General features: G+C 44.7%; 1 protein-coding gene across 1 annotated transcript in view; it reads left to right on the plus strand.

The window, feature by feature from the left end:
• The window catches only part of LOC114556802 (multidrug resistance-associated protein 1), a 51,026-nt gene that overhangs the window by 13,653 nt on the left and 12,232 nt on the right, over nt 1-25,141 (plus strand). Inside the window, exons 5-20 of the mRNA XM_028579847.1 lie at nt 1,749-1,868; nt 2,296-2,357; nt 3,760-3,888; nt 4,158-4,388; nt 5,564-5,741; nt 7,061-7,222; nt 11,335-11,427; nt 11,521-11,724; nt 12,266-12,416; nt 12,845-12,928; nt 13,377-13,573; nt 15,554-15,730; nt 16,065-16,232; nt 16,978-17,144; nt 17,448-17,531; nt 18,928-19,027. Of these exons, the coding sequence (XP_028435648.1) occupies nt 1,749-1,868; nt 2,296-2,357; nt 3,760-3,888; nt 4,158-4,388; nt 5,564-5,741; nt 7,061-7,222; nt 11,335-11,427; nt 11,521-11,724; nt 12,266-12,416; nt 12,845-12,928; nt 13,377-13,573; nt 15,554-15,730; nt 16,065-16,232; nt 16,978-17,144; nt 17,448-17,531; nt 18,928-19,027 (2,307 nt within the window). The remainder of the gene's footprint in view (nt 1-1,748; nt 1,869-2,295; nt 2,358-3,759; nt 3,889-4,157; nt 4,389-5,563; nt 5,742-7,060; nt 7,223-11,334; nt 11,428-11,520; nt 11,725-12,265; nt 12,417-12,844; nt 12,929-13,376; nt 13,574-15,553; nt 15,731-16,064; nt 16,233-16,977; nt 17,145-17,447; nt 17,532-18,927; nt 19,028-25,141) is intronic.

The raw sequence follows: 25,141 nt of genomic DNA on the forward strand, positions 1-25,141 counted from the left end.
AATTTCTACAAATAGCAAAACACCATGGATTACCTGCAAAAGCCAGTCTCTTGCTCAAAATCTTTAGATCATCTCTCAAAAGTAAATATCTGTCAATGAACATGTCAGTGCCATCAGAATGACAAGTCATTGTGTACGGACAGTCAAACTGCTTAGTCATGTTGTCAATATAACAGTGTACTCTGTTGGGATGTTCTGATGTAAACTATGGCTAACGTTTTGATGACAATTATTTTAAATTGTAAGTTATACCTTAGTGTATGTGGGAGTTTGATTGCAAGAGACTGGACATGATTCACATTTACGCTTTTACTGTTTGCACTGTAATTTGTTGACAGACCATGTCATTGTGATACAGAAAGGAAAAGACAGCACTACATAGCACAAAGAAAAAAAAGTAGAAATGTGTTTTTCCCCATTTAATTGTTTCATTGACATTTAGATATAAAGAGTTTTAAGTCTGGAACCGAGCCAATCAGCTACGAGATGAATCGTGAGAATAAAACATTTGATTCGGCAAAAACTTTTTTGAAAACGACTAAAAAGGCAAAGATACAAGACAGAAACTATCAGAGACTTTAATGGTAGAAGCTCACTTAAAATGTTCGAGGTTTTGCGGGTACGGTAAACGTTTCTATGGTATCAGCAAGTTGGACCAATCAGAGACGTTGCTGTTATAATTAGGAATGTGGGTACTGTAGTTTTTCTCCATAAGATTGTGGATAAAACATGTTTTTTCTTAAAACAAAGTTTATTTAATACAGTAGTTGCAGCCTTCCAATGTTGCAACCTTGCAGCTTTGCAACATTCCAGACTTGCAGCCTTCCAGTGTTGCAGCCTTGCAGCGTTGCCGTGTTGCGGCGTTGCAGCATTGCAGCATTGCAGGATTACAGCCTTCCAGTGTTGCAGCTTTGTAGCATTGCAGTGTTGCAGCATTGCAGTCTTGCAGCCTTGCAGCCTTCCAGTGTTGCAGCCTTGCAGTGTTGCAGCATTGCAGCTTTGCAGCCTTCCAGTGTTGCAGCCTTGCAGCCTTCCAGTGTTGCAGCCTTGCAGCGTTGCAGTGTTGCAGCTTTGAAGCATTGCATCATTGCAGCATTGCCGTGTTGCAGCATTGCAGGATTACAGCCTTCAAGTGCAGCCTTCCAGTGTTGCAGCATTGCAGCCTTCCAGTGTTGCAGTGTTGCAGCATTGCAGCGTTGCAGCCTTGCAGGCTTCCAGTGTTGCAGCGTTGCAGCCTTCCAGTGTTGCAGCGTTGCAGCCTTCCAGTGATGCAGCATTGCAGCCTTCCAGTGTTGCAGCATTGCAGCGTTGCAGTCTTGCAGCCTTGCAGGCTTCCAGTGTTGCAGCGTTGCAGCCTTGCAGCCGTCCCAGTTCTTCTCTGTCCACTGCAGTATTTCACAGCTCTAAATTGACTTTCCTCTGAACATGTGAGGTGTGTTCAGTGTTTCTTAGAGAGCCGTTCAAATGTAGCTGCGAAAAACCTCAAACGAGTTTTTCTCTTCACAAATTTAATATTAAATAAATAATCATATACTCTACAAAGTGGATATAGCTCTTTTTTTTCCCCAGCTGCTCTAACTAAAGAAAGGACAAAGTTTCTCTGGTTACTATTTCAACAGCGAGGGAAATTCTAATCTTAAATTCATGTTTTTGGAATTCCTTTGTTTTGATACTGATGGAAGTGACAATCTCAGATGTTTAAATATATTCACGTTTTATTTAAATATTCCATCTCTCTGCTGTTTCAGGGTTTTTCATCAGACGCTGTTCGTTTTGTTGCTTTCTTCATCTGTTTTTCCCTCCAACTCATCGAACTCGTCCTCAGCTGCTTCTCCGATCGCCGACCGCTCTCTGAGAAACACACACAGGTAACACACACACACAGACACAGACACAGACACACACAGACACAGACACACACACACACACACAGGTAACAAACACACACACACACACACAGACACAGACACAGACACAGACACCGACACACACACACACACACACACACACACACACACACACACACACATACATACATACACACACACACACACACACACACACACACACACACACACACAAACACACACACACACTCTCCTACATCCATGTTGGTGTGTGTCAGTCAGTAATAAAAACTATTAATGATACAGAGATGAAAACTGTTTAAATTGACCAAAATCATGAAGTTGTCAGATGCTGTGCAACCGATATCAAACCTTTTTGATTGATCTTTTGTTTTTATCACACTGTTAAATATGAGTTCATGTCACCTTTTCTTCTTCTTCTCGTTAGAACCAATGTCCAGAAGAAGACGCCTCGTTTCTCTCCAACTTTTTCTTCTTCTGGTTCAGCAGGTACAAACATCAGCAGAGCCACGGAATCTGCACACGCAGAATCCAGAGTGTTAACACATCTCCACCCCAACACATACACAGTCCACTAAATTCTGCAAAATTTATTCTGGATCACTGCTGAAAAATCGGCAGATTCCATTTTGGTTTGCTAATCACCAAAACTCACCAAACTGCATGTTACAACAACTCATTATGGCTATGTATTTATATATTTGTGTTGTCATGTATTACATAATCTTTGTATCAGTACAACAGTGGGGTTATTGTCTTATATTACAGCTAAATATTTAACCGGCAACCTGCTGAAACAATCTCAGGTGATCCTCTTCACTGTTTGACAAAGTAGGAAATGCAGCATTGCAGCATTGCAGCCTTGCAGCTTTGCAACATTCCAGACTTGCAGTGTTGCAGCCTTGCAGCCTTGCAGTGTTGCAGCCTTGCAGTGTTGCAGCATTGCAGCATTGCAACATTCCAGACTTGCAGTGTTGCAGCCTTGCAGTGTTGCAGTATTGCAGCCTTGCAGTGTTGCAGCCTTGCAACATTCCAGACTTGCAGTGTTGCAGTGTTGCAGCCTTGCAGTGTTGCAGCATTGCAGCATTGCAGCATTGCAACATTACAGACTTGCAATGTTGCAGTGTTGCAGCCTTGCAGTGTTGCAGCCTTCCAGTGTTGCAGCATTGCAGCATTGCAGACTTGCAGTGTTGCAGTGTTGCAGCCTTGCAGCCTTCCAGTGTTGCAATTTTAACCGGCAACCTGCTGAAACAATCTCAGGTGATCCTCTTCACTGTTTGACAAAGTAGGAAATGAAATCTGTTTTTATTTTAAGTATTTCAAGTTTTCCTGTGAACAGTTACTTACATCTGCGATGCGTTCAGGCTCCACCATGCCAGCCGCAACGCAGCATGTCCTAGAAACATCCCATTGCTCTGCTCTATTAAAAATAAGCCCCAGGTCTGTTTCTGATGGAGCTGCAGGCCAGAACTTTGAACTCAGAACTTTGTAGACCAGGAAGAATGTAAAAAAAACATTGAAATGTGAGAGTCGGGCAGGAAAGACGCTCCCGCTGTGGCGTGATGCTTGGTGGACAACGGGACAAAACCACGGAGCAGCCGGGACACGACTGGTGGAAACTCTGAGTCCAAATGTTCCCCCTCTGTGGACTCTGACAGGCTTTGATTGTAAAAGTCATGCAGCCGTTTTATGAAAGAATTCAAATCGTGTGATGAAACGTCAGACTGCTCTTCTTTTTATGATCTTAAACTGACTGAAACCCTGGATTTACAGAACTACCACTAAGTCCACTGATAATAATAATAATAATAATAATAATAATAATAATGATAATAATAATAATAATAATAATAAATAGTGATGTTGTTGTCATTTTTTGTCTCCCTGTCAGTTTGGTGGTCCGAGGTTACCGGCGCCCCCTGCAGGCTGCAGACCTGTGGTCTCTGCGGGACCAGGACTCATCGATCCGGATCATGACGGATTTGGAGAAGTTCTGGAGTCAGAGCTGCAAACAGCTGCAGTACGACACGTTTTAATATAAGATTCATTCATATTTAATCTGAATGTTACAGATGTCTGTATTTATTGTAAGAGCACTGTAATTATGGAAACTGTTTAAAGTATGAAGATTTATACTTGTATTTTATGTGCTTATTATTCATGTGGATCTCCTCTTTATAAAACTAGAATCAATCACTAATAAAATCTAAGCAGCAAGGAGGATCACAAGTAAACTACATCCAATCACAACAAATTCCCTCCCTGTTATTTTGTTTTGATGTTCTGTAGGGAGAAACCTGCTGGTTTTGGACCCTCGTGGTCCCGGTCCTGGTCCCGGTCTGGTGGTGTTTCTGTTCCTACAGAAGAAACGCTGCTGCTGAGGAGGAACAGGAAGGGGCGGGGCTATGGCCTCTTCCTCCTACAGGCTCTGGGGAGGAGCTTTGGGTTCTACTTCCTGTCTGGGACACTGTGTCTCCTCCTGCATGACGCCTTCATGTTCGCCGTCCCGCAGGTTCTCAGGTGAGGGTCAAAGGTCAGGGTCAAGTTTATTTACATTTAAGCTAACCACGGTGACCAAGTGCTGTACTGGATCAACACACCAAATAAACAAAAAAAACAACAAAAATAAAGAGAATTGAATATAACCTTAATTTACAGTGTCAAATCCTAACAGCAGTTATCTCAGGACACTTTACAGATAGAGTAGGTCTAGACCACACTCCATAATTTACAGGAACACAACCATTACCCCCAATCAGGACTAAGACAGCAAACAGGATCCAGGTGCCCCCACAATCCAAGGAAACCTGCGAGGTGAGAAAGCATTAGGCTGGAATCCTAATGCTTTCTCACCTCGCAGGTTTCCTTGGATTGGAGGAAGCTCCCAGGAACTTAGTTTGTAACAAGCATTAATGGGAAATGAATGCACACAGATGGAAAGAGAGAGGAGCAGAGAGGAGCTCAGTCTATCATAGGAACACACATTTTAATTATACAGAGAAACAACAATTCCCCCCAAGAGCAAGCATTTGGTAGCAGCGACTCAAAGGTCTCCAGGAGAAGAGATGGTCTTTAGAGACTCAAAGGTCTCCAGGAGAAGAGATGGTCTGTAGAGTCAAAGGTCTCCAGGAGAAGAGATGGTCTTTAGTCTCAAAGGTCTCCAGGAGAAGAGATAGTCTTTAGAGACTCAAAGGTGTCCAGGAGAAGAGATGGTCTGTAGAGTCAAAGGTCTCCAGGAGAAGAGATGGTCTGTAGAGTCAAAGGTCTCCAGGAGAAGAGTTGGTCTGTAGAGTCAAAGGTCTCCAGGAGAAGAGATGGTCTGTAGAGTCAAAGGTCTCCAGGAGAAGAGATGGTCTTTAGTCTCAAAGGTCTCCAGGAGAAGAGATGGTCTTTAGTCTCAAAGGTCTCCAGGAGAAGAGATAGTCTTTAGAGACTCAAAGGTCTCCAGGAGAAGAGAGGATCTTTAGACTCAAAGGTCTCCAGGAGAAGAGGTGGTCTTTTATGAAAAGGTCTCTAAGAACAGAAACAGAGAACCGGTCTTTCTGGATCTAGGAACATCTAAGAGAATCTGGTTGGTCTCAGAAGTCAGATGAGTTACAGTGAGATTTTATTTGTTACTGTTTTTTGTTTATTATTATTGCTGATGTTTATAGTTTATGTTGTTGTTTATTGTGTACTGTTTTGATTGTTGTCAGTTTGCTGCTATCCTTCATGAGGGACAAAGACGCTGCGATGTGGAAAGGGTTCCTGTTCGCCTCGCTGCTCTTCCTGCTGTCCTGTCTGCAGTCTCTGCTGCATCATCAGTACATGTTCCACTGCTTCACCGTTGGGATGAGAGTCAAGACGGCCGTCATGGGACTCGTCTACAGGAAGGTAACAGACAGACAGGCAGGCACACAGGCAGGCAGGTAGACACATACAGGTAGACAGACAGACAGACAAACAGGCTTTTCCTGCTGTCCTGTCTGCAGCTTCTGCTGCATCATCAGGACATGTTCCACTGCTTCACCATTGGGATGAGAGTCAAGACGGCCATCATGGGACTCGTCTACAGGAAGGTAGCAGGCAGACAGACAGACAGAGAGACAGACAGACAGTAGTCTGGATCAACAGAAGAACATTTACAGCATAATTTCATAACCCTCACCTGTCTTTCTCTGTGTGTGTTTCCGTTCTCACACTCTGTTCTCTTTGAGAAGCAGCAACAACCTCCGAGCAAAGCTAAATGCTGAAAATATCAAGTTTAGAAGATGTGGTTGTTACAACAAGACAGACCTGATTGGTTCTTTCAGGGAATTATTGTAAAGATTTATAAAGAATATGTTTAGATCATTTCCTCTCTAACTGGGAGGTTTTATAAAGAATATGTTAGATATTTTGCTCTCTAACTGGGCTGTTTCATAAAGAATATGTTAGATCATTTCCTCTCTATCTGGGAGGTTTTATAAAGAATATGTTAGATCATTTCCTCTCTAACTGGGAGGTTTTATAAAGAATATGTTAGATCATTTCCTCTCTAACTGGGAGGTTTTATAAAGAATATGTTAGATCATTTCCTCTCTAACTGGGAGGTTTTATAAAGAATATGTTAGATCATTTCCTCTCTAACTGGGAGGGTTTGGGACTGATTGGTGGGATTGCTGTGGACGAAGTCCACACAGAGATACACTGGTAAGAGCCAATGAGTTTTAACCATGTATCAGCTAATTTAAATATCTCACCTTACTATATTGTGTCAGTTAAAGACAGATAACTTCATTTAATATTGTATGTGGAGTTTTCTTTTGTGGGGGGGTGCAAATGTTCCACCAAAAAACAAGTTCCTTCCTGAGACTATTTAGCAGAGACACCATCGCTGCGTCCGGAGCTTACCGCCACCCGAGATCATTGTGATTGGTTTAAAGAAATGCAAAAAACTGCCATGATGCCAGAATGCATCTGTGGTGCAGCCAGACCTTCCACCACAGAGCTGTGGAGGTAGAGCTGGACATGAGATACTAGGCCATTCATAACAACCTGAAGGGGAAAAAGATAAAACTAAACTCATTAGCTAACTTTACACTTTCCTTGCTTAAATGAATAAAAGTGTCTTCTGATCAGCAGCATAGTTAATAAAGTTATCTGTATTTGAATCCTCAGTGTCTGCTGATCATCAGCATAGTTAATAAAGTTATCTGTATTTGAATCCTCAGTGTCTGCTGATCAGCAGTGCAGCTCGGCGGCAGTGTACTTTGGGAGAAATCATTAATCTGGTTTCAGCCGACACTCAGAAGCTGATGGACTTTGTAGTTTATTTCAACAGTCTTTGGGTCGCTCCCATCGAGATCGCTCTCTGCTTCTACTTCCTGTGGCAGGTAAACAATAACAATGCTTTGTTGTTGGCTTCATTCTCTCTATCTTGTTACTCTTCTGTAGTTGGACTGAACCATTCTCTTTATCTTGTTACTCTTCTGTAGTTGGACTGAACCATTAACTAAATGTTGTTACTCTTCTGTAGTTGGACTGAACCATTCTCTCTTCTGTAGTTGGACTGAACCATTCTCTCTTCTGTAATTGGACTGAACCATTAACTAAATGGATAAATGTTATGAATGAAGTGATTAAATAATATTAAACACTTTGACTCTGATGAGAACATGTTTCAGTTCCATTGTTTTGTGATGTCTTATGTAATCTCAGCTGTCTCTGATCTGATTGGTTGATTGCTTGACTGATTGGTTGATTGATTTATTGGTTGATTGATTAGATGACTGATTGGTTGATTAGTTGACTGATTAGTTGACTGGTTGGTTGGTTGACTGATTGGTTGGTTGACTGGTTGGTTGGTTGATTGGTTGGTTGATTGATTGGTTTGCTAAAATCAGACCAAATGTCAGAGTGCTTTTGATTGCTGAAGGACTACTGGACAGCTAGCTATTAAGTTAATCACTTACTTTTTTGGGGTTTTTTGCTACTTCTTCTACTGTCCTACTTTCTATTGCTGCTGCTTTGTTTCTTGCCGTATTTAATTGTGTTGTTAAGCAAAGTTAGTGGTTTTTGCTAAAGTGAAACTAGTTAGTGTGAAGCGTGACTTTGGGATTGGAGCCTAACGACTCCCAGGTGCTTTGACTGATTAGCGAGGGTGTGGCCTCCCACCGGTAGCCAACACCAATCCCCTCTTTGTATTTAATATTGGTTTTTGCGTGAAGCGGCAGCTTCAGCAGACGAAGACTCGGATGACAAAGACAAAGGAGTCTACACAGGAGTCTTCGCGGGAGGCTAAGTGGGAAGTTAAGTGGGCTCGATATCTCATATCTCACTTACATTGCTCGGTGTCTTTATCCAGAAAAGTGCTCCTTCTCCATTCCTGTCCGTGTGTCCTCTCGGAGATACTACAAACCACGCTTTAGCTCACAACATTTCCGCAACCCCACCACTCTTAACTGTCCCACCCGTTCCACACACACACAACACCTTGTTGCAGGTGGCCTGTGGAACTGCCAGTCTGCCACTCGCAAGACTGAGTTCATCTCTGGCTTTGCCAGCCTGAAATCCCTTGACTTCCTTGCTCTCACAATTACCTGGATTACACCAACCAACACATCCACCCCTGCTGCTCTCTCTTCTGCCTCCTCTTTCACCCACACACCCAGACCCACTGGGAGAGGCGGGGGGACAGGCCTACTCATTAACCCCAAGTGGAGATTTTCTCTCTACCGTTCTACAGTTCACTCCTCTCTCTTTTGAACTTCATGCTGTCACCATAACACATCCGGTACAACTAGTAATCATTGTTATCTACCACCCACCAGGTCCTCTGGGGCTGTTTCTGGAGGAGCTGGATGTCCTTCTTTCAAACATCCCTGAAACTGGTCCTCCGCTGGTACTTCTGGGCGACTTCAACATCCAGACAGAGAAGTCAGCTGCCTTTCTACATCTTCTCTCTTCTTTTGCCCTCTCACTCTCTCCTTCACCACCCAGTCACAAAGCTGGCAACCACCTAGATCTCATATTCACCAGAAACTGCTCTACATCCCACTTCACTGTTACTCCACTCCATATCTCAGACCATTTCTTCATCTCTTATTCTCTCCCACTCTCCCAAGCTCACAACCATATCTCAAGAGCCTGTACCTGTCCGCCGTAATATTCGTTCACTCTCTCCTTCTCTGGCGGCACGTTCTCTATCTACCCTCCCTCCATCTAACTCTTTCTTACTCATGCCTCCTAATGCTGCCACAGACTCTCTACTCTATCCTCCTCCCTCGACTCTCTCTGCCCTCTTACTTCACGACAGGCTTGCAAGTCCTCCCCAGCTCCGTGGTTATCTGACTCAGTGCGTGCTGAAAGATCAACTATACGGGCAGTGGAAAGGAAATTGTGGAAATCTAAACACCCAGATGATCTAATTACCTATCAGTCTTTTCTTTCCTCCTTCGCTGCCTCCAGCAGGGAACCCCAAACTTCCCTTTCCCGAGCAACATTAACCAGCTCCGACTGGGGGATCCCGAGGCGTTCCCAGGCCAGGTTGGAGATATAATCCCTCCACCTGGTCCTGGGTCTTCCCCGAGGCCTCCTCCCAGCTGGACGTGCCTGGAACACCTCCCTAGGGAGGCGCCCAGGGGGCATCCTTACCAGATGCCCGAACCACCTCAACTGGCTCCTTTCGACGCAAAGGAGCAGCGGCTCTACTCCGAGCTCCTCACGGATGACTGAGCTTCTCACCCTATCTCTAAGGGAGACGCCAGCCACCCTCCTGAGGAAACCCATTTCGGCCGCTTGTACCCTGGATCTCGTTCTTTCGGTCATGACCCAGCTTTCATGACCATAGGTGAGGGTAGGTACGAAAACTGACTGGTAGATCGAGAGCTTTGCCTTCTGGCTCAGCTCTCTTTTCGTCACAACGGTGCGATAGATTGAATGTAATACCGCACCCGCTGCGCCGATTCTCCGACCAATCTCCCGCTCCATTGTCCCCTCACTCGCGAACAAAACCCCAAGGTACTTGAACTCCTTCACTTGGGGTAAGGACTCATTCCCTACCTGGAGAAGGCATTCCATCGGTTTCCCTTTCTATCTAAAACTCTTGAGCGTGCCATTCATAATCAACTCTCTACCTATCTCCACCAGAACAACCTTCTCGAACCTCCTTGCTGTCACTGAGCAGCTTCACATCGCAAAACAACCTCTCTCTCTCTTCCATCATCATCTTTCTGGACCTTTCTGCTGCCTTTGACACAGTGAACCATCAGATCCCCATTTTGACACTCCAGAATCTGGGTGTCTCAGGCTCTGCGCTCTCATTGCTCATTGTCAGACCGAACCTACCGGGTAACTTGGAGAGGATCTAGCTCAGATCCTTGCCCACTCAAAACTGGGGTTCCTCAGGGATCAGTCCTGGGTCCCCTCCTCTTTTCTCTGTACACCAACTCCCTCGGGTCTGTCAATCAGTCGCACAGCTTTTCTTATCACAGCTACGCAGATGATACCCAACTAATTCTGTCCTTTCCTGAGTCTGACACTCAAGTAGCGGCACGTATCTCAGCCTGTCTGACTGAATTCTCTTCTCGGATGTCCAAACACCATCTTAAACTCAACCTCGACAAGACTGAGCTCCTTTTCCTTCCAGGGAAGGGCTCTCCTACCCAGGACCTGACTATAACAATTAACAACTCTGTGGTCCTCCCCACCCAGACTGCTAGAAACCTGGGTGTGACACTTGACGACCAACTCTCCTTCACTGCCAACATTGCTGCAACTACCTGATCGTGTAGATACATACTGCATAACATTAGAAGGATACGTCCCCTTCTAACGCAGAAAGCGGCTCAGGTTCTGGTTCAGGCTCTAGTCATCTCACGTCTAGACTACTGCAACTCCCTCCTGATTGGCCTCCCTGCATGCTCCCTCCTGATTGGCCTGCCTGCATGTGCCATCCGACCGTTGCAGCTCATTCAGAACGCAGCAGCTGGACTTGTCTTCAACCTCCCCAAGTTCTCTCACACTACACCGCTCATCCGCTCTCTTCACTGGTTACCAGTGGCTGCCCGCATCCGCTTCAAGACACTAGTACTTACATACAGGGCCATGAACGGATCAGCCCCAGCTTACATCCAGGACATGGTCAAACCATACACCCCAACCCGCTCACTTCGCTCTGCATCTGCCAAACTGCTTTGGATAAAAGCGTCAGCTAAATGACATGTAATGTAATGTAATGTTGATTGGTTGGTTGGTTGATTGATTGATTGATTGAATGATTGACTGGTTGATTGATTGGTTGAATGATTGATTGATTGATTGGTTGGTTGGTTGGTTGACTGGTTAGTTGGTTGATTGGTTGACTGATTGATTGATTGATTAACTGGTTGGTTGATTGGTTGGTTGGTTGATTGATTGACTGGTTGGTTGGTTGGTTGATTGACTGGTTAATTGACTGGTTGATTGACTGGTTAATTGGTTGACTGATTGATTGATTTGTCCCCAGCTCCTCGGTCTGTCTGCCCTTGCTGGTCTCACTGCTGTCATTCTAATCTTCCCTCTGAATGGATTCATCGCTAACTTGAGAAGCAAACTGCAGGTAACGCTAACACTTACGGTTAAATGGTTTAAACTGCTTCCATGTTTGTAGGAGGTTGAGATTAAATGTTTAAACTAGTGCTTGTGTTTGTAGGAGGTTCAGATGAAGTTCATGGATGGTCGGATAAAACTGATGAACGAGATCTTGAGCGGTGTGAAGATCCTTAAGTTTTACGCCTGGGAGGAAGCTTTCCTGCGACGTGTTGGTTTCCTGAGAGATGGAGAACTGGGGGCGCTGAAGAAATCTCAGATTTTCTACTCCGTCTCTCTGGCTTCCTTCAACTCCTCCTCCTTCCTGGTGAGGCTCAGTCTGGGGAACAAATCAGGAGGGCTGTGACATCACAACCTAAACATTCTGGTTTCCGTTAGTAGTTTGAGAAGTATTGACTAATCATGTCAACCCTTGTACGCCATCTGGTGAAGAGAAGAAGTCTATTATCTGTTTGTGGAAAAAAGGAAAAACGCATAGAAATAGACCCATAGAAATAAAATTGATTGATTTTCCATTCAAATCAACGTAGGCAAGGCAAGGCAAGGCAACTTTATTTATATAGCACATTTCAGCAACTGGGCAATTCAAAGTGCTTTACATAAAACATGAAAGAGCATAACTTGCCATGATATAGTATAAATCTACGTATAAGCCGACTTTTGGCAAGTCATGGAGGTGAGGACAAACAAGCAGTGGAGTAGTAACGGATGCTGTCTTGAGGTTTCCTGTTATTTGATTGGACATCTGGCAGCCTTTTCTCTCTGATGAACGCATCCAAATCGTCCGTGTGATGTTTATTATAATATGTTAATTAAGACATTCTTTTCTTTTTGTCTTCTCTGCTCAGATTGCCTTCTTAGTGTTTGCCGTCTATGTGCTGATTGATGAGCGAAATGTTTTGGATGCTCAGAAAATCTTTGTTTCTGTCGCTCTCATCAACATCCTAAAAACTCCTCTGAGTCAGCTTCCCTTCGCCATGAGCACCGCCATGCAGGCAAGTTACAGCCAATCACAAGCCTCCGTTCTGGGTACCCCAGGCAATCAAGTCTTTTAAGTGAATATTTAAAACAAATAATGCATCCAAGTTAGTGAGTTGTGTCTTTAATAGCAATTTTATACTTCTTCGTGTCTCGCCGTCTTGATGTATTTTTTAACCTCAGAGTCGGACATATGATAACATTAACCTCCCCTACATTCTTACATACATAAAATAAATTGTTAGTTCTCCACTCTGAGACACTTTGTAAGAAGTATTAAATGGAGAAACTGTCCTTCCTCTTTACTTGTGTTTGTCTACTTATCTTTCAGTTTATTTTACCACATGACTGACCTGTCTACAGTGTCACATGACTGACCTGTCTACAGTGTCACATGACTGACCTGTCTACAGTGTCACATGACTGATCTATTCTTCATCATCAGGCAGTTGTCTCTCTCAGACGTCTGGGAAACTTCCTGTGCTGCGACGAGCTGAAGCCAGACAACGTGGAGAAACTTCCTCACAGCATGGGTATGACATCACACACCTGTTAGCCTAGCTTAGCACAAGGACTGGAAGCATGGCTAAACTGTTAGCCTAGCTTAGCACAAGGACTGGAAGCAGGGCTAAACTGTTAGCTCAGCTTGGCACAAAGAATGGAAGCAGGGCTAAACTGTTAGCCCAACTTAGCACAAGGACTGGAAGCAAGGCTAAACTGTTAGCCCAGCTTAGCACAAGGACTGGAAGCAAGGCTAAACTGTTAGCCCAGTTTGGCACAAGGACTAGAAGCAAGGCTAAACTATTATCCCAGCTTGGCACAAAGACTGGAAGCAAGGCTAAACTGTTAGCTTTGCCTCAGACTGAAAGAGAATATATAATTGTTTTGTTTCTTTTCTTTTAAATGGAACCAATCTAGGAAGTTTAATGACGAGTTTAAATGTTTTTGAGATTTGGAAAGAGTTCTGTGTTCGGTCTTTAGATGCAGTCAGTGTCATGATCGAGGGTGGGACTTTCTCCTGGACAAATGAGGGCCCATCATGTCTGCAGAGGATCAGCATGAAGGTGAAAACGGGTTCCCTGGTGGCCATAGTCGGCCATGTTGGCTCCGGGAAGTCGTCTCTGCTGGCGGCCATGTTGGGGGAGATGGAAAGGAGGAGCGGCTCTGTCTCCATTAAGGTCACAACAAACAGTATAACCCTTTACATTATTGATTTTTGAACTGAAGGTTTTATTAAATAATACATTTTTTTTTATGTGTGATGTCACCCTGAGGGGAGGAGCCAGAGAGAGAATGATTGATGCAGTAGCAACAAGACTCACCTGGGGAATCAGACAGTTCAGTCTTAAAGCTGCTAATGAAGCATCCAGATAAGATGTGAACATATTGTTTAAAGTTAAGAATCTCCCCTTTTTTATTTTTTTATTTTTTTATTTTACCTTTCTTTAACCAGGAAGAGACTCATTGAGATTAAAAATCTCTTTTTCAAGACTGACACAGCAAATCTTTCAAAGTCAACCACAATCCTAAACACATCAGGGAAAAGAGCTACAGCCAGATGTGGCTGCCTCCAAGTCAATCAACATCCTTTTAAAAGTGACCAATGAGAGCAGCTCAGTAAGTTTCATGGATTTCTGTAACTTGTTCCATGTAGAGGGAGCAGCAAACTTAAACACCTTTTTTCTCAGCTCAGTTCTAACCTTTGGAACAGACAGAAGGAAAAGATCCTGGGAATGAAGATTGTAAGTCCCAGTACTATTTACACTGATATAGATCAGAAGGTAGGATGGAAGGAGACCTAAAATAGACTTCTATATGAAGGTATGCCAATGTTGAAGTCTCCGTGTTGATAGAGAAGGCCATCCAACACGTTCATACAGTTCACAATAGTGAGTGAGGGCTTTCATACCAGTGATGAACCTCAGAGATCCATGGTATACAGTGTCCAGTGCATGTAAACTTTGAGATGAAGCATGCATGTATAAAACATCACCATAGTCAAGTACAGACATAAAAGTGGCAGCGACCAGCCTCTTTCTAGATTCAAATGAAAGGCAGGATTTGATTCTGAAATAATATATACAGTATGGTCCATATTAAAACACAGTACAATATAAATCACAACGTGATACATAAAAATAAAGTGTGGACAGGTCAACCAAAAGTCTTCAACTGATTTTTGAAAGCGTCAACAGAGACAGCCGATCGCATCGGAGGAGGCAGAGTGTTCCAGAGTCTCTGTGCTACGGACTTGAAGACTCTGTGCTACGGACCCAAAGGCTCAGTGCTTCAGAATCCAAGGCTCTGTGTTTCTGTCTTGAAGGCTTGGTGCTACCGACTCATAGTCTCGGCGCTTCCGACTCAAAGGCTTGAGTACAGGGGCGATGTGTATTTAGAATCCTCTCTCAGCTTTATTGCCAAGTACATTTTTTAAACATACAAGGAATTTGTTTTGGTGTTGTTGGTGCATGTCACACATTCTCAAAATAGAATATAAACAATAGTATAAGTACACAGTATGAATAAAAATAAAAAGAGCAGTACAGCAGAGAGAGTACAGTGGCATGTAGAGTCAGAGGTGGAGTGCAGCGAGTGTCAGGGTGGGTTCCGGGCCTTGTTGATGAGGCTAGTGGTGGATGGGAAAAAAACTGTTCAGAGGGGAATGACTCAAAGAGTTTGTGGCCGGGGTGGGAAGGGTCAGCCACAATCTTTCCAGCACGCTACAGAGTCCTGCTGGTGTGTAGGTCCTGTAGCGGCGGCAGATTGCAGCCAATTGCCTTCTCTGCAGACTGAATGACATGCTGCAGTCTGCCCTTGTCCTTGGCAGTGCTAGCAGCGTACCAGATGGTGATGGAGGATGTGAGGATGGACACAATGATGGCTGTGCAGAAGTGAACCATCATTGTCTTTGGCAAGTAGAATTTTTTCAGCTGCCACAGGAAGTAAATCCTCTGTTGTGCTTTCTTGATAAGGGAGCAGATGTTCAGCTCTCACTTGAGATCTTGGGAAGCAGGAAGACTGCACAGTGTCAGTTGTGGAGCCACAGAGGGTGATGGGGGCAGATAAACCTCAACGCCAGGCCAATACAAAATGTCAAATAAACTGGATCCGAAAGACAACACAAGGGATAATAAAGGATATGTTGTCTGTGTCGACAGGGTTCGCTGGCCTATGTCCCCCAGCAGGCCTGGATCCAGAATGCGTCTTTGACGAACAACATTTTGTTTGGTGAAGAGAGGACGGAGAGCTGGTACCAGCGTGTTCTGGAGGCATGTGCTCTGCTGCCGGACCTGGACATCCTGCCAGCCGGGGATGCCACGGAGATCGGGGAGAAAGTACCAACAACCTGTCTGTCTGTTCAATGCAACCTGTCTGTCTGTTTATAGCATCTGTCTGTATGTCTGTCTGTCAACAGCAACCTGTCTGTCTCTCTGTCCACTGCAACCTGTTGGCCTTTCCACAGCAACCCATCTGCCTGCTCTGTTGATATTGATATTCTTTTAATATAGACGCTCTGAATAAATGTAGTGGTGTTGTAGTCTTAGCGACCACTCTACAGGAACTCCCCACTGCGGCTACAAGCAGACTCTACGGTAGTCCTGTGCTTGGCCTGTTTTTGACTATGTACTCTTTATTTTTGTTCTCTGATGATGTATTTCCTGTCTGCAGGGTCTTAACCTTTCTGGCGGTCAGAGGCAGAGGGTGAGTCTGGCTCGGGCCGTCTACAGGAAGTCAGATGTTTACCTGCTGGACGACCCGCTATCCGCCGTCGATGCTCACGTTGGACAACACATCTTTGATCGAGTCATCGGACCCCGAGGACTCCTCAAAGACAAGGTGAGACCCTGAACCGGTATCTAACTCTTCTATAACCTCTCCCAATTATCTCGCTGTCCTCCGGCGGGTTTCCAGCGACATTGTTGGTCCTTTTGGAAAGAGCAGCATGGTCCACTGGGTTTGTGTTGTTTAAACCTGTAATTCTCTCACAGACTAAATATTTTCCGAAAGCAGGTCTTTCCATTCATTTTAATGGGTGTAGTGTGTTTAGGCTACGGCAGGGGGAAGATGCAAAATATTGCAGTGGCAGTCGGCTTAAAGTCAACCGTGTGTCACGCTGCTGTGACCAGTCATGCGCGTGGATCGGATTTGTTGTGTTTTGAGGCGGTGTGAGAGTCCCGTACAGGAAACAGGAAACATCACTGCCTCTATCACTGGCGCAAGAAAGTTTACACTAGTACTGAACTGCCCAGGAGTTTGGGGAACAGCTGACTGTTTCCTCAGCACCTCTGTCTCTTTACTTTCTCTCTTTCTCCGGGAAATGAAGCTGCCTTGAAATGCGCTCTGAAATGTCCAAATCTATAAACCATCTGACGGAAAACAGTAACTGTGAAATATAAAGTCTACTTATGCTACTTTGGTGGGTTAAAGAACACAACAGGACGTCACACAAATGTTTTTTTTAGTGACACTCACACTGCCCCACAAACCTGTGGTAAATTGCCGGATAATTTTTTTTTGGCCTGAATATAGCTAAAAGCATCAGCTAAATAACTGTAATGTGTGTGCTGATGTGTTTCTTTAGACGCGGGTGCTGGTGACTCATGGCCTCAGCTTCCTGTCGAAAGCAGACCTGGTTCTGGTGATGGATGGCGGACAGATCTCAGAGATCGGGTCCTACATGGAGCTGATGGACAAGAAGGGAGCCTTTGCCAAATTCATCCACACCTTCAGTGGAAACCGGCGCAGAGAGAGCGTCATCCCCCGAGACAAGAGTAAGACTTTTACTTGAGCAGAAGTTAAACTAAACTACAGGAGAATAATTAGGCAACAGTTGATGAAGGCCGTGGTGCGTTGGGATTAGATCACAATGATGATTGTTCGGCCTGAGCCGAATTACTTTTAGTTTTAATTCTTTTTCAGATGTAGATGAAGCAGAATGAAGCAAACTGTAGTCTGATTTACAGTTTGTATTTATGTTTGGTTTGGAATGTGTGTGTGTGTGTGTGTGTGTGTGTGTGTGTGTGTGTGTTTGTTTGTCTGTGTATGTATAATTGTGTTTGTAGGCAACCGGAAGTCAGTTTCTCGCCTCAGTATGACTGATTTCTCCATCGATCTTTCTCATGAGCAGCTGATCAGGTAAAGACACAAACTATACACCAAACTGTAGGCGTTAAACTTTTTGAATGGGAGAACATTTAATGGGACAGTCTCAGGACTCATGTTTCTGAATTTAACCCAGATTTAACTTGTTGAATGTGAGAGGACAGCGTTTTACATGTGTATTGGAAAAAGTAGGCAAACCTTTTCTTTGTGATTGAAACTGTTGTGTGTTTAATTTAAATTATAGTATCAAATTATAACAAGAGTTATCTCAAGACACTTTACAGATAGAGTAGGTTCAGACCACACTCTATAATTTATAAAGACCCAACAATTCCAGTAATTCCCCCAAGAGCAAGCATTTAGTGCAACAGTGGCGAGGAAAAACTCCCTTTTAGGAAGAAACCTTGGTGGTGAGAAAAACTTATTTTAAGGGAGAGTGGTGGCCTAGGGGGTTAAGGAAGCGTTGTTGGGAGGACGCCGGTTCAATAACCAGACTGGCAGGATAAAATCTGGGTGGAAAAAGTGAAAGAGCAGCACTTGTCCTTCCCTCATTACCACCACTGAGGTGCCCTTGAGCAAGGCGCTTAACCCCAACTGCTCCAGTGGAGCTGCCCAGTGGCAGCAGATCAGACTGTGGTGGTACTTGGTAGCTTCCAGGTATGAATGTAATCAGATCAGACTGTGGTTGTACTGGGCAGCTTCCAGGTATGAATGTGATCAGACCAGACTGTGTTTGTACTGGACTTAAGTGTGTCTGTGTGTTTGTTTGTGAGGTGTCTTGTTGCGCCAGTCATAGCTCGGGTTGCCCTTGCACAGACAGAGTGATGACAAAAAACTTTTATCTTGTATAAATTACGATCATCATTAGCCGACTGGTTGTTTGTCTTTATAACTCATTTCGGATTGGGAGCAGTTCTCTAGTTCAGTCTCTTGGCTAACTACAGTCAAGTTGTCTCACAACAAGTAACTCAAAACCATTTCACCAACATTTCCCTTTTCTGGACTGGGCTTTTCCAATAAATATTAGACTAACAACAACAATATATGTTTTTGCGTTTCATAGTTAGGGACAACACCAATATTTAAAAAAAAACACAGGAGAAAACAGGACACATTATAGAGCAACTGGTCTTTAATGTTACCAAAAAAAAGTATTTTGTGACTGCACGGCAGTGATGTTGATCAGAGTGACTTTTATCACTTCTATACTGGAATGTCAAACATATAAAACCCATTTCATATTATATTCATAACCTAAACCCCCTGAACCCATTATCACATTGTGTTTGTGTGCGTGCGTGCATGCGTGTGTGTGTGTGTGTGTGTGTGTGTGTGTGTGTGTGTGTGTGTGTGTGTGTGTGTGTGTGTGTGTGTGTGTGTGTGTGTGTGTGTGTGTGTGTGTGTGTGTGTGTGTGTGTGTGTTTTCCAGCTGTGATTTGAGCAGTGCCAGTGTTCAGATGATGGAGGCTGTTGATCAGGACTTGGATGCTGGGAAACTTACAGAGGTTGACAAGGCTCACACAGGGAGGGTAGGTCATTCTTTTAATCAATATGAGGAATGTTTGTATCTCTATTAGTAACTTTAATAAAGTAGTAACCTATAAATCCTTCAAAAGCAGCTGAGAATGCAGCATGATTTACAGAAACAAAACTACATTCAAAACACACACAAAAAGAAATGAGTCAATTTACTGTAACAAGACTGATTTACCAAAAGATAAAAACTGTTCAGTTTGGATACATTCACTCGTTCCTTTTCAACCAAACAGTTCTCAGTACTAAAGAGACACTGCAACTAAAGTGTCACAGTGGTAAAGTTATTTTTGTTTTCTGACTGTTTCCACCTCATCTTAAGAACTGTAAATATTTAGGGCCCGAGCGCCGACAGCGGCAAAGGCCCTATTGAAACTGAAGGAATTATTTTTCCGTCAAATGAATTAGCTTTTTGAGGGGCTTAACATATTCAAAAACTCACCAAATTTCGCGGTCGCATCAAGTCTGGCGAAAATTTACATATTTTAAGGGTTTTGCGAATATCCATCTTCGTCTCCATCCATCCATCTTCATCCGCTTATCCGGTGTCAGGTCGCGGGGGGAGCAGCTCCAGCAGGGGACCCCAAACTTCCCTTTCCCGAGCAACATTAACCAGCTCCGACTGGGGGATCCCGAGGCGTTCCCAGGCCAGGTTGGAGATATAATCCCTCCACCTAGTCCTGGGTCTTCCCCGAGGCCTCCTGCCAGCTGGACGTGCCTGGAACACCTCCATAGGGAGGCGCCCAGGAGGCATCCTTACCAGATGCCCGAACCACCTCAACTGGCTCCTTTTGGCCAAAGGAGCAGCGGGCTCTCCGAGCTCCTCACGGATGACTGAGCTTCTCACCCTATCTCTAAGGGAGACGCCAGCCACCCTCCTGAGGAAACCCATTTTGGCCGCTTGTACCCTGGATCTTGTTCTTTCGGTCATGACCCAGCCTTCATGACCATAGGTGAGGGTAGGAACGAAAACTGACCGGTAGATCGAGAGCTTTGCCTTCTGGCTAAGCTCTCTTTTTGTCAACGGTGCGATAGATTGAATGCAATACCGCACCCGCTGCGCCCGATTCTCCGACCAATCTCCCGCTCCATTGTCCCTCACTCGCGAACAAAACCCCAAGGTACTTGAACTCCTTCATTTGGGGTAAGGACTCATTCCCTACCTGGAGAAGGCATTCCATCGGTTTCCTGCTGAGAACCATGGCCTCAAATTTAGAGGTGCTGATCCTCATCCCAACCGCTTCACACTCGGTTGCGAACCGATCCAGTGAGTGCTGAAGGTCGCAGGCCGATGATGCCATCAGGACCACATCATCTGCAAAGAGCAGCGATGAGATCCCCAGCCCACCAAACTGTAACCCCTCCCCACCCCGACTACGCCTCGATATCCTGTCCATAAATATTACAAACAGGATAGGTGACAAAGCGCAGCCCTGGCGGAGGCCAACCCTCACCTGAAACAAGTCCGACTTACTACCGAGAACCCGGACACAGCTCTCGCTTTGGTTGTACAGAGATTGGATGGCCTTGAGTAGAGACCCCCTCACCCCATACTCCCGCAGCACCTCCCACAGTATCTCCCGGGGGACCCGGTCATACGCCTTCTCCAAATCCACAAAACACATGTAGACCGGTTGGGCATGCTCCCAGGCTCCCTCCAGGAGTCTTGCGAGAGTGAAGAGCTGGTCCGTTGTTCCACAACCATGACGGAATCCGCATTGTTCCTCCTCAACCCGAGGTTCGACTATCGGCCGAACCCTCCTTTCCAGCACCTTGGAGTAGACTTTACCAGGGAGGCTGAGAAGGGTGATACCCCTATAATTGGCACACACCCTCTGGTCCCCCTTTTTAAAAAAGGGAACCACCACCCCAGTCTGCCACTCCTTTGGCACCGTCCCAGACTTCCACGCAATGTTGAAGAGGCGTGTCAACCAGTACAGCCCCTCCACACCCAGAGCCTTGAGCATTTCTGGACGGATCTCATCAATCCCCGGGGCTTTGCCACTGTGGAGTTGTTTGACTACATCAGTGACTTCCGCCTGGGAAATTGACGACCCAATCCCCGTTATCCTCCAGCTCTGCCTCTAACATAGAGGGCGTATTAGTCGGATTCAGGAGTTCCTCAAAGTGCTCCTTCCACCGCCCTATTACCTCCTCAGTTGAGGTCAACAGTGTCCCATCCTTACTGTACACAGCTTGGATGGTTCCCCGCTTCCCCCTCCTGAGGTGGCAAACAGTTTTCCAGAAGCACTTTGGTGCCGACCGAAAGTCCTTCTCCAAACTTCTCCCACACCCGCTGCTTTGCCTCTTTCACGGCAGAGGCTGCAGCCCTTCAGGCCCTTCGGTACCCTGCAACTGCCTCCGGAGACCTCTGATGTAACATATCCCGGAAAGACTCCTTCTTCAGTCGGATGGCTTCCCTGACCACCGGTGTCCACCACGGTGTTCGTGGGTTACCGCCCCTTGAGGCACCTAAGACCCTAAGACCACAGCTCCTCGCCGCAGCTTCAGCAATGGAAACTTTGAACATTGTCCACTCGGGTTCAATGCCCCCAGCCTCCACAGGGATGCACGAAAAGCTCCGCCGGAGGTGTGAGTTGAAAGTCTGTCGGACAGGGGCCTCCTCCAGACGTTCCCAATTTACCCGCACTACACGTTTGGGCTTACCACGTCTGTCCAGAGTCTTCCCCCACCCCCTGACCCAACTCACCACCAGATGGTGATCGGTTGACAGCTCTGCCCCTCTCTTCACCCGAGTGTCCAAAACATACGGCCTCAGATCAGATGAAACGATTATAAAATCAATCATTGACCTTCGGCCTAGGGTGCTCTGGTACCAGGTACACTTATGAGCATCCCTGTGTTCGAACATGGTGTTCGTTATAGACAATCCATGACTAGCACAGAAGGCCAACAACAAACAACCACTCATCAGGGAGGCCGTTCCTCCCAATCACGCCTCTCCAGGTGTCTCCATCATTGCCCACGTGTGCGTTGAAGTCCCCCAGCAGAACAATGGAGTCCCCCACTGGAGTCCCATGCAGGACTCCAGTCAAGGTCTCCAAGAAGGCCGAATACTCCGAACTCCTGTTTGGTGCATATGCAACAACAACAGTCAGAGTTTTCCCCCCCACAACCCGCAGGCGTAGGGAGGCGACCCTCTCGTCCACCGGGGTAAACTCCAACACAGCGGCGCTCAGCCGGGGGCTTGTGAGGTTTTGCGAATAGGCGCACAAAAATGGCTCGCTAGTGCCCCCTAGAAAGTTAAACAAATTGAGCCCCTGCAGTGCGTTTAACGTAGACTCACAAAACTTGGTACACATATGTAACATGTCAGGTTGTATAAAAAACTTCATTACAGCCATACCCTAAACCCAACAGGAAGTCTGCCATTTTGATTTCAAAGTTTGAAATTAGTGCGATTTTGGCCATTTCCCCATGTCGTACTTTAACGAACTCCTCCTAAAGATTTCATCCGATCAACTTCAAACTCGGTCCGTACCATCGTAAGATGTTAAAGATGAAAATTTGTTAAAAGAAAAACTTTTCGTCATAGGGCGTGGCCGTGGCGGGGCGGCCATTTTGAATTGAATTGAAAAACTTTATTAATCCCGATAGGGAAACTGGTTTGCCACCAACCATACAGCAATCGAACACAATACACAAGTAACAGACAAATAAATAAATAAATAATTCTGCATTAGGAGACTAATAGACCCTGATAAAGAGACACAATTTTAAGAAAAATTCAATTTCACAATACATGAATGTAAAAAACAAACACTATAGAAGACAAGAATAATATCCATCAGTTAACAGTGTTGGTTAAAATATCTAACCGCTGCGGGAACAAAAGACCTTATCATGCACTCACTAGAGCACCGAGGCATTACCAATCACTCACTGAAAGAGCTTCTGAGTCCTTTGAACAAATTGTGTAGTGGATGGCCTTCAAAAAACAGGAACATTTTTAGTTTTGAACTAATCCTCTTCTCAACAGTAACCTCCAGTACGTCCGGGTTAAGACCAATAACTGAACCAGCTCTCTAGATTAACTTGTTTATCCTATTTTTGTCCTCAACAGATATACTGCCCCCCCAGCACAGTACAGCTTAAAAAGAACACTAGCCAAAATCCCTTGATAAAAAACATTTAAAGGTCCCATGACATGGTGCTCTTTGGATGCTTTTATATAGACCTTAGTGGTCCCCTAATACTGTATCTGAAGTCTCTTTTATATAGACCTTAGTGGTCCCCTAATACTGTATCTGAAGTCTCTTTTATATAGACCTTAGTGGTCCCCTAATACTGTATCTAAAGTCTCTTTCCTGAAATTCAGCCTTGGTGCAGAATTACAGTCACTAGAGCCAGTCGCACAATGAGCTTTACTTAGTATGTGTCATTTCTGTGTCTGAAGCTATTGAGGAGGAGAGTGGGAGGGGCAAGGTAGAGGGTGGGGGTGTGGCCTTGACCAACTGCCACTTTTCTCGTTTGAAAGCCATGATGCCTCTCTCTCATGGGTTGGCCAAATTCTCTGGGCGGGCAAAGCAGAGAAAGGGGAGGTAACCTTGCTTGTTATGACCTCATAACAAGCAGATTCCAAAATGGCTCATCTAAGCTTTCATTTTCTCAAAGGCAGAGCAGGATACCCAGGGCTCGGTTTACACCTATCACCATTTCTAGCCACTGGGGGACCATAGACAGGCTGGGGGAACTCATATTAATGTTAAAAAACCTCATAAAGTAAAATGTTCATGCCATGGGACCTTTAAGAGCTTTGTGCTGATGTTGAATGATCTAAGTTTTCTCAAAAAGAACAATCTCGACTGAGCCTTCTTCATTAGGACATTCGTATTCTCCTTCCAGTTTAATTTTATGTCCAGATGTACACCTAAAAATGTATATGACTGCACAATTTCAATCAACTGGCCTTTAATTGTAACTGGAAGGACCTTCTCTTTTTTCTTTCTAAAACCAATAAGTTCTTTGGTCTTTCCTACGTTCAGTTTCATAAAATTAGACTCACACCAGGTGTAAAAAGACTGCACCTCCCTTCTGTAGGCAAGATCATCACCCTGATTAAGTAGACCCAGTGTCATCCGAGAATTTTTGTACCCAACAAGATGGCTGACTATGCCTGTAGTCAGCAGTATAAAGTGAAAATAAAAAGGGGGATAAAACTATGCCCTGAGGTGCTCCAGTATTAGTTAGAATGGTATCAGAATGTTTGTTACCAATCCTAACAAACTGTGGTCGTGCTAAAAGGTAATCTAAAATCTAGGCAATAGTTGTATTATGCAATTTAAAATTGATTAATTTACTAGCTAAAATATGTGGCTGTAGAGTATTAAAAGCACTCGAAAAGTTAAAAAACATGATCCTAACGGAACTGGCAGTAGTTTCCAGATGACTGTAAATATTGTGAACCATATATAATAGTGCATCATCTACCCCCACACCTTTCCTATATGCAAACTGCAAAGGATCCTGAAAGGCAAACACCTGCCTAGTCAGAAGATCTAGTACAACCCTCTCAAAACACTTCATAATGTGCGAGGTCAGAGCTATAGGCCTCAGATTTGAAAGACTGTTTGACACCTTAGCTTCTTTGGGAATAGGGACCAGACAGGATGTTTTCCACATAACCAGGATTTTAGCAGAAGACAGAGACAAAGAAAACAGTGAGTGGAGAACGGAGCACAGCTGGTCAGCACACACTTTTAGGGTATGTGGATGAACACCATCAGGGCCTGCTGCCTTATTTGATTTAATACGCCTAAACTGCTGACAAACCTCTTTAGTGTTTAGAATAATAGCTGTACTACAATCTTCCGAGCTGCTCTGCCTAAGATTAAAAAGAACATTCTCATGAAGTGAAGAGAAGTTGGATTCATCAAACCTTGCGAAAAAAGTATTGGCATCGTTAGCCTGTACACCCAAATTACATAAACTGAGTTTACTGGACCCATATCCAGTAATAGACTCATACCATTCCATAGTCCTCTTGTGTTACTACAGGACATGTTTCCTTCAAACTTTTCCTTATACTTTAATTTACCCTGTCTGATAATTACTTTCAATTCTCTTTGAGCATTTTTAATTGTATCTTT

This window comes from Perca flavescens, chromosome 6, assembly GCF_004354835.1.
Source record: "Perca flavescens isolate YP-PL-M2 chromosome 6, PFLA_1.0, whole genome shotgun sequence".
Classification (NCBI taxonomy): Eukaryota; Metazoa; Chordata; class Actinopteri; order Perciformes; family Percidae; genus Perca; species Perca flavescens.